This window comes from Nelumbo nucifera, chromosome 2, assembly GCF_055504915.1.
Source record: "Nelumbo nucifera cultivar China Antique chromosome 2, China Antique-T2T, whole genome shotgun sequence".
NCBI classification, from domain to species: Eukaryota; Viridiplantae; Streptophyta; class Magnoliopsida; order Proteales; family Nelumbonaceae; genus Nelumbo; species Nelumbo nucifera.
Genome location: NC_142650.1, coordinates 12,738,603 through 12,748,799, shown reverse-complemented (window position 1 = coordinate 12,748,799; position 10,197 = coordinate 12,738,603). Strand labels below are relative to the sequence as shown.

The 10,197-nt window shown below is 38.2% G+C and overlaps 1 protein-coding gene across 1 annotated transcript; it reads left to right on the top strand.

Annotated features, from left to right (window-relative positions):
- Positions 1–818: 818 nt before the first annotated feature.
- Positions 819–9,302, top strand: LOC104597230 (LURP-one-like protein (DUF567)). Its single transcript, XM_010258674.3, has 3 exons — positions 819–1,120; positions 5,422–5,634; positions 9,145–9,302. Exons 1-3 carry the CDS (start codon positions 893–895, stop codon positions 9,274–9,276), a joined length of 573 nt encoding a protein of 190 aa, XP_010256976.1. The 5' UTR covers positions 819–892; the 3' UTR covers positions 9,277–9,302.
- The last annotated feature ends 895 nt before the right edge of the window (positions 9,303–10,197 follow it).

The following is a 10,197-nucleotide window of genomic DNA, read 5'->3' as shown; positions in this document are numbered from 1 at the left end:
CTAAACATAGTAGTTGAATAAAGGAAAATAGAAGTTGTAGCTCTTGAGAGTCCAAAATGAGATCATTTCTGCACTCCACATGCACATCTCAATGTGCATTGGGAAAATCCCGCGAAGTAGGGGTGAGCAAGAAAAATTGAAATATTGAACCAAACCAGAAAATCGACTGATACTAAATCGAAACTTTGATTAACCAGACCGGTTGATTCGATATCTTTAAAAAATCAAAGGTACAGGTTCAATTTTGGTTAACCAATATAGAAAATTGGTGGTTAACTGAACCGACCGGTATACATATGATTCTATATAGTTTAGGTATATTTATGTATATGTATACTTTTTCTATACGTTATAAATTAATAAATATACATTATATAAATATATATATTTATTATTTTAAATATAATATTTTATATATATCTTTGATTTTTATTATATATTTATATACTTTTATAATATATATTATAAAAATAAAAATCCCAAAAACCAATGAACCAAATAGATGGTTAATCAAACTGGTCAATTAATTAAGTAATTGACTTCGATTTGATTTCGGTTATCGTTCTTTCATAAATCGATGATACCGGTTCGGTTCCAAAATAAATCCTCAGAACCGTGAATACTCGTATCCCGAAGTTGACAGTGGTACATTTACCAATACACACGGTTGTGATATGCTGTGGGGCGCAGATGTGAATTCGTCCAAAATGTCCACCTAACTACTCCGTTTTAATCATTTCGAGTTATTTCTTTACCAGTTGAAAGCGGTCTGACGTGTCATAAATAATTTTCGGCGTCGTCGGTTGGTCGGCTCCCTTCCTTATAAATTAAAACTGTTTTATTGTTACTTTCCTTTTCTCTTGCCTTTTGAAATTCCGATCCTTCCGACCGAATGACCACAGACGCGGCACCGTGCATCGCATATCCGGCGATTTCGCAAATTCCGGTAGATTTATTGGTGTTGAAGAAACGTAGCCCTGCGCGTGACGATTTAACATTGACCGATTTATATGGTAATCCCGTCTTCAGAGTCGATAGTCGATCAACGGAATCTACTCCTCGGTGTAGGGTCTTGCTTGATGCAAGAGGAGATCCACTGATCACCGTGCACTATAACGATGTAAGTGCTTTTCCTTCCATCTTTCCGAATTGTTTTTCTTTTTGAATTTAGAAATTTAACTCTTGATCTCTTGAATACATGATAGCTAGATTTAATTAAATCATTAAAAAACAAAAATTAAACATATGAGACTAATGGAATGGAAGCAAAGCATAAGAAAAGTGCATGAGAAAAAGTTCAACCGATCCGGAATCCGTAGAAATTACCTCCTCAAAAGCGAGAATTTCTCTTATTCCTGTTTCCGACGCTTATTAGTCGGTTCATTATTTTGTCAGAAAAAACCCAAAATAGTCAAACCGTAAAGCGTGTCTCCGCTTTTTTTTTTTTAATTTTGTTTTTTTTTTTTATCGAACAAGGCGTATTTCCAGTCGATCGTAGATTCGTAGGATGTTTGATGATCATGGCCCCATATCCATTATCAGAGATAATAAAAGAACACATTTTTTAAATTATCCTTATAATTTAGTTAACTCTATTAATATTATTTATATATTGTCTTAAAATATCTGAGAGAGAAAAAAACAGTATATAACGGTGGAGCTTATCTCATTCAATTATGGAGAAACTGATCAAAAAGTTACAAACAAAAATGACAAATGAACAAATAGAACTTATAACGTACCAGGAGCCTCTCAAACTGTTGCTCAACCCACAATATCATTTGAAGCATTAAAATTTTCACCAGTTCCAGCAGGAGTGTAATTTCTCATATCAGCAACACCATTGGCAATTAGGAGGAACATAAGAAATAGCTTCATTAGATTTTTCATCTGAATTTTCCCGGGTGACAGCATTCTCAGTAGTAGTAGGAGTACCAACAGCCCTATGTGTTGAGGAGGCAGGTGTGTCTTGCATAACAGAACTGAGAAAATCTATGATGCGAGGAAAGATAGGTATGGAAAAAGTTTTGACCCATCAAAACTCATTCATGAATTTTAATAAATAACACCTTATTCACTATTACTTTTAAAATTCCAGTTTATTGATCAGTTATTTTTCAGATATCATAACTTTTTCATATCATAGTTGAATCGAACAGAACTGTTCATATTGTTTAAATTTCTATCACCCGAATCAAAACCATCTGGGACAGGATTAACCGTATCTTTTTTAATGTTAGAAGCAGTTGAATCCGCAACACTCTAGACGGAAAAACATCACCATCAGGAGCAACATTTGAATCGAGTTCGGCTTCAGTCCAGGCACCCTTAGTCAGGGCACCGTTCGCGCATTCGGAGGACGCGTCCTCCAAATCGAGTGAAGGGCTGAAGCATCATCACCCCGTTAGTGAGACTTGCCTTTAGATTAAGTAAAACGAGCGTTTTGCTCCTCTCCTCTCCTCTCCTGTCGCAGACGAGACATCTCTCCTCCCTCTCTCTCTCCCCATCCGTCCGGCAGCGACTTAACCAGCGACAAACAACTATCACCGGCAGTGGAATCAACCTTAGAGTCTCTCATGATTCTATGGAGTAGAATCCCGTTTGGGTTTGCCAACTCCTCACAATCCATTCGAAAGCCCAGTCCCAAGAAATGAAAAATATCACTTCTAAGGATGATAAGTACTGCAGTTCTGCAAATTCTCTTCCCAAAAGGCCACCAGAAAAATTGTTTTGCTGATAAATCCAGAATCTGAATAGAACTGGAGGAACTGCATATCTTGTTGTCGACCTGCCCAGTAAGAGAATTATTGCACACATTGAAGACAACAAGATTTCGGAAGTCCCCAAGTTCAACCACCATATTGCCATCAAAAAAATTGCTAGAGATATTAATCAAATGGAAGACTTTAAACCACTGAGTGATCCTGAGATAGGGCCCATTAGCATGTTAAAGCTGAGATCAAGAAACTCCAGCTGATGCAAATTTGATAGTTCTGTGGGTATTCCTCCTTCCAGAAAATTGTGAGAGAGATCAAGCCATTTTAGCTGATCTAGATTACCCAATGATCTTGTTATCATCCCTTTCAGACCTCTGCTTGGCTGCGTCAACATAATCACCCTCTTGGCAGCTGAACCATTAATCCCATTTCCACATTTAACACCAACCCATTGACAGAAAATCGACTCATTTGCCCATGCCGAGATAATCGACCCATCTGCGAGGTTTCCTGCAAATTCTGAGTACCAACAAATCATTTGGATCACAGGTAGCAAACAAAACAGACCATGAAAACCCATTGTATGAAAATCATCGGAATGAACTCCAACACCGCCATGACTGAAACCGAATGGAGTCCCTACTTCAGATTATAAGGCAACCACCCCATGAACTATATTCCATCTGATACTATGCTATACACTGCTCCTCATAGAAAGAAGAAGCCCAAATGGACACCTGGAACCACTTCCCAAAACACCTTCGCAACAACACTTCCAAATGAAGCAACAGTTCGCAACAGTCACCTGAAGGAATATTTAAAAAAAAATGAGATTCCTACCTCAAAACAAATCCCTGAGTCAGAAACCAACAAACCCATCAGTCTAGTGCTGTATTGTCCTATAGATAGAACCACAGAAAAATATTAGAATTCCAAATGTATGAAATTTCTTCGAACCCATATCCTAAAACACCTCAAAAACCACAAACAAAAACCTTACCAACATTCAATCATTTGCAACAGAAGTAACACCGAGTTGCTGGCCCGTAAACCCAATAACAACTCTTACTTAGTATAGAATCCAGGGCAGCAAAGAGCAACAAGAAGAAAGATATTTCAAATCAAAGCACAGTAAACTCATAACACCATTAACACAACAAGAAGAAGAGATGAAAACAAAACAAAATCTGAGGTTGATCCCGCCTCCGGTGATGGTTGTTAATGTTAGCCCCTGTCATACAAAGATAAACCAAAAACACAAAAAGGCAAAACACACTTGTTTGGCACTTTAGTAAAAACACCAAAGGGCTCAATGATGACCCAGCATAGCTGACGTCCAAATGAGGATTATTTCCCAAAGACTAACTTCTAGTCTTGTATTCACAACAAGAGGCCCTATTTATAGGTGTGGGCTTTCTTTAACGTTAAGAAAAAATATTACTGTTAGGGGAATCCCAACACTTACGAAGTCAGCTTGGTTTTAGCATCAGTTGGACCTATTCTGCCTGTTGGATCAATTACAGTGTTGGATTTCCACTAGATAGGATTAGGTTTGCTGACATGGCAATAGTTTGTTCAACAATAAAACAAACAAATCAGAGATAAGAATAACACAGCATTAAGCATAAGGACACTTTTACCCATTGGTGTAGGATATGCCATCGGCCGTAGGATTTATCCTTACAGTAAGGTTATTCCAATCGAGGGCATCTGGTCACTCGTATCAACACTAAGTCACCGCCGGACAAATGAGGTGAGAGAGAGAGGAGAGATGTCTCGTATGCGACAGGAGAGGAGATGAGAGGAGCAAAAAACGCTCATTTTGCTTAACTTTAAACTAACGGCAAATCTCACTAACGGCAGCCTTTCTCATGATTTGGAGGATGCATGGCACGTCCTCCGAATGCATGAATGGTGCCCTGACTAAGGGTGCCTGAACTGAAGCCGAACTCTAAAGGGAAGATGCCACTCGTATCAACATTAAGTCGCCGCCGGACGAATGGGGTGAGAGAGAGGGAGGAGAGATGTCTCGTATGCTACAGGAGAGGAGAGGAGCAAAACACTCATTTTGCTTAACTTTAAACTAACGGCAGCCTTTCTCATGATTCGGAGGACGCATGTCACGTCCTCCGAATGTGTGAATGGTGCCCTGACTGAAGCCAAACTCTAATGGGAAGGTGAAAATAGAGGAATGGAAAGGTGAAGGATAATTTAGAAATTTTAAAAAATTATCAATTTGAGACAATATGTAAACAGTAAAGGGTGAGTTAATCAATTAGCTAAATCATAAGAATAATTTAAGAAATTTGTCTTATTAAAAATATAAGTGGAGATACAGGGTATCGATCCCTGTACTAAGTGGGCACTCTACTGAACTATATCCCCATTGAATAAAAGATTGTGTACTTTTTTTTCGAAATATTTGTCAATGTTTTTATTTTTTTCTGCCAAATGCTCAAACGTCCTACCTTTTGAATTCTAATCCAACCTGAGTCAGGTTTTAATTATCTCGAAAAGACTAATCCAAAGCGGTTCTGTTTCACAAAAATTATCATCGTAGGTTAAATGTCTTGAAAGACGTCGTAGGTTGAATTTCAATCCCTCCGGCAAGATCTATTGTATCTAGGCTGAGTTCATTGTTTCCTGCATTTTATTGAATTTATACATGACCTGTGATACAACTTCTTTGGTCATTTCTGTATAGGGTGTATGGCAAGGTTACAGAGGGGCCGATGGGGAGTGCAAAAACTTCCTTCTGTTTAGGGTGGAGAGGACTTTCTACTCACCCAAGCTAACTGAGTTATTGGTGTTCCTAGTTGGTGAGAATCGGGTGGACTCGAAGCCGGATTTTAAAGTGAAAGGTTGCCCCTTTAAGAGATCATGTACCATCTACAAAGGCAATTCCATTGTTGCAGAGGTATTGACCTTTCTTGTTTCCATTTTTCCTCTCTCTTCTTCATAATATCGAAAAAATCTATGATGCCAGAAAAATATAGTAATCAAAGAGCTTTGACCAATCAAAATCCACTTGCAAATTGATTGATTAATACATTCAGGGTTAATTGTTGAAACATCTCCTGAAGTTTTATCTCCCCAGAAGTTTGGTGGCAATTGCAACCGCTTTCTTTGATTTTTTTTGACACAATTGGAATTTGTTAGTAGACCTCTTTTATTAAAATCCCTTAATAAAAGGTATGAAAATGTCCAAAATATCCATGCAATTACTATTGAGGCTAGTTTACACATAAAGAAAAAACAATACAAACTTTATAAACAATAAACAACCAAAAAAAAAAGAGAGAATTTAAAGTTGTAACTTTACCTCCTCTAAAAGTGCAAGCGTGAAAAATAAATCTACTTTGGTAAAGAGATCAAGGATTTGGGCTAGCCATTCATATGAGGTGAATATTTAGAAAATATACATTTTGGTCAAAAGCAACTAGATAGGTATTTTGGACATTTTCATGCCTCTTTATAGAGATTTCTAACAAAAAGAGTCTATTTGCAACTATGTTAGAAAGTCTAGGGGAGGTGATTACAATTACCAAACTTCAAGAGAGGTTTCAACAACAATTAGAAACTTCAAGAGAGGTTCAACAATTTAACATATATTTATGATGCTATTTGATTGTTCACAAGGTTTTAGGATATAATGTGATAAAACCCCTTAATGTTAGACACCTCACTCAAATGGTTTAACGTGCAAACACTAAGGCCTCGTTTAGTGTGTCTTTTTGTGGAGTCCATCAGCTAGTTAGCGCCCGACATACCGTGTTGTGGTCTTTTCCTGTTTGGTTCATAAGAGATCTAGTTGTCAAAAGACATTGTGCCAAAAATACACACAAAGCCCATTTTGAGCTATTTTCGGGAAGCTTCAAATGGAGCTTTTCAGTGTTTTTCAACTCTACTTTGCGTGGAAAGACTCACGGAAAGACAAGCCTTCACCAAACGGTCTTCAGGCTGTCAAGATCTTGATGCAAAAGCTCAGTACATCTTTTAACTGTTAGAGCTTTTAGATCTTTCAAAAAAAACTTGCCAAACAGCCCCTAAGGTTTCATTTGTTTGTGGTGTAAAACTTTATTGATGTAAAAGTCCATTGATGGAGTTTCACATTGAGCCATTTGGAATCTTTGAACCGTTGAGCATAAAACAATGTGATATCGATATAAAACTACATTATAAGTGATGTTTTACATCGATTTATGATATAAAACTCCACTCCATCCAAATGCCGACTATTCTAAACTGGTGGTAACATTTTACATTTATCTTAATTTACATTACAAACAAATACCAACAAAACCGAACCGGTGGTGAGATCTTACAACACAAACAAACGCAGTCTAAAGCCTAAGCTAGTCTTGACTTAAGGGGAAAAAGAGACTCAAGAAATCAAATGCAAGACTTAGGTGGTCGGGTCACTCCGGTGACATGAACATGTTGTCTTGCACTCTGAATCCTCTATGAGTTGGTTGGCTGACGGCCACCGTTGAGGTACTCTTTCTAAACTGAGTCGTATTTATACTGTACATATTTACATTTATAAAATTTTGTATTTTGTATGTATTTACACTATATATTTATATTTATATTCTTCCCAAATTGTTAATTTTGTGCAGAGGGTACAAATACAAATATACTTATTATAAATGCATTAAGGTTTTAGGCTGTGGGAGTGTTCCACAAAATAACTGCCACATCAGAAAAAGTAAAAAAACAATATAATTTTGCTGTGTTTATTTGTTAAAACAATTGCCATGTGGGGTCCAGTTCAAATCTGTGCCCCACCGGCTCTCGCCCCACACGCCGAGCGTCCGCCATCTGTCCCTTCGCATGCAATTAGCTTGTCCCGCGTGCGGGGCTAATGGGATGGCCGTTAACTCGTCCCGTTAGTCCCAAAACTAGCCCAAAACCGAGTCAAACAGTCCTCCGTGCTTGAGCTGCCGGTCCCCTGACCCCGTTCTTCTCCCCTCACTCGAGTTCTCCTTCTCTGGCACCGGCGACCGCTCCGGTCAGTTCACCTTGACCAGGCTACACTTCATTCAGTTACCCAACGGATCCTGGGTGATGCCTAGGCATTTGACCGATCTGATAACAGCATGGCTAGTCTTGGATCTCAGCAGTGGAGGCAATATCCTATGGAAGTTGATGTTATTTTCCATTTTCTGGAGCTTCTGGATTGAGAGGAAAGCAGTATTTGACAGAAAAATCAAATCCAGGGAGAAGATAATTGCTAAAACAAAGATTTAAGGGATCATCAGGCGCAGATTGTTTTCGATTCAGGCATTTGATTTCTATTGGCCTCTTGCAGAAGCTTCCTTCATTCATTGTTCTCCTGGAAATTATATTTTTGTTATGGGCAGGGCAAAAAGATAACATGTGTACTGTGCTCTTCTGGTTCTGATTATTCAAAGAATAACAAAAAATAAAAAGAAAAAAAAAATCCACCAAAGCGTTGGATTTCTTTCTTCTTTTCTTTTTTATCCAACCGGCGAGACCACGATCACTGAAACTTAGATTTAGTGTACCATCAGGTGCAGCTGGTATTGGAGGTGTAAAGATGGCACCGAGACCATGATCACTGAAATGTCCAAACCAAAAGTTCAAGATGGCAAAGTTTCGACATTTTATCAGCTATCAAACGTCCAAACCCAAGTTCTTGTCCACAGATGACTGGGCGAATTCAATATAGGTAAGGCTCAAGAGAAAGAATGGCACAGAGGAATGCCTTGTGGAAGTGTGGTTTTTATGAAAAACCACTGTTGCCGGTGGTTTTTCTGATTTCTGAAAAACCAAAATATCAGAAAAAAAAGAAAATAATAAGAAAATGTGTGAAAGAGTGATAATATGAGAATTGGAGAGTACCTGTGACAGTAAAATGGCCGGATGATCGCCGGTGATCGTTGTAGATGGCCGGTGGTTTCTCTTATTTGAAATGAGAAAAAAAAAATCAAAGAACAAGGGTTTTTCTAATTTGAAATGAATAAACAAAATATCATTGTGTTTCAACAAGATAGTATTGGAGAATACTTGGTCAAGGTGAACTGACCAGAGCGGTTGCCGGTGCCGGAGAAAGAGAACTCGGGTGAGGAAAAAAGAACGGATGGGACCGGCAGCTCAAGCACGCGAGAATGTTTGACTCGGTTATGGGCTAGTTTTGAGGCTAACGGCTGTCCCGTTAGCCCTGCACGCGGGACAAGCTAATTGCGTGTGAAGGGACAAATGGCGGATACTCGACGTGTGGGGCGAGAGCCAGTGGGGCGCAGATTTGAACTCTGTGGGGTCTTAGATGTGAACTCGAAACAGGCAGTTGTTTTTGTTTTAAAAAACAAAAGCAATCATTGTCCAACACTTAAAAAGCTTGTCTATCGATTATTATATTTCAATATTAACATGATAACATCGTTTTGCAAATGTCTATGTGCAGACGAGCCTCTTGTACAAGCTTCGGAAGATCATAGTTGGGAGGAGGAAATTTCGGCTAACCATATTTCCAGGAACTATTCATCATGATCTCATTATAGCTTTACTTGTAATATTTTTTGATGGACGAAAATGACAAAAAATAGATCCCCCTTATGTGCACATGCTTCTTATTTGCTTAATTACTACCATATATGGGTTCTTTTTTTTGGTAGAAAAGAAATTCCATTAAAAAGCCAACGGGCACAAAGGAGAAGTAAACAAGCATGAATAAAACATGAGAGAAACAAAAAATAGAAAGTAAACTAGCTAGAGCCTACAAAATCTGAACTTAAAGAGGAAGACAGACAAAAATGGATCTAAATACTGAATCTGAAACTCCAACTGAATCCACACTTTGCCGCACCATGAGCAGCAGAGTTAGCTTCCCTTAAACATTTAACAAAACTGAAAATTTTTCCTGCTGAAAGGGCCTTAACATCTTCACAACAAATCAACAAATCATCAGGTACAGAAAAACTATTTCCTACAAGGCTGTCAACTAAAACAGCATACTCTGATTCAAAGGTCACCCTTTGCAAATCATTGTCAACTGCAAAAAGAACTGCTTCCAAGAGAGTTTTAGATTCAGCCAAAAAGGAGAGTTTACAGCAGTCGTCCCAAAACTAGCTCCCTAGCAACAGCCATCAGCATCACGAACCACAAAACCAATGGAAGCCTTATCCTTATTCAAGAAGCCTCCATCTACATTAACCTTTAAACAGCTTGTTTTAGGAGGACACCAAAAAACTTGATTCATCTTCTTTTAAACCTTGAAGAGCTTTCCAATTTTTACTATAAGATTAGAGATTTCTCTACTATTGACCCATGGATTTTATTCAAAACAATATAGGGATTTGCATCATTACCTTCAATAGAAATATTAGCAATTAAAACCAGGTTTTTTCCCCAAAGAAACAGTGTTATTGCTGAACTGGTTCCCAAAATCAGTACCCAACCTTGTTTCAATCCAAACAAGAACATCTGGCCCAAGGTTTCGGGTGTAGCGTATCGTATC

Excerpts from the sequence above, each read along its gene's own strand:
- LOC104597230 (XM_010258674.3), top strand. The coding sequence starts at position 893 with ATGACCACAGACGCGGCACCGTGCATCGCATATCCGGCGATTTCGCAA. Across the intron at positions 1,121-5,421 it reads TCACCGTGCACTATAACGAT|GGTGTATGGCAAGGTTACAG; the intron begins GTAAGTGCTTTT and ends ATTTCTGTATAG. Across the intron at positions 5,635-9,144 it reads GCAATTCCATTGTTGCAGAG|ACGAGCCTCTTGTACAAGCT; the intron begins GTATTGACCTTT and ends GTCTATGTGCAG.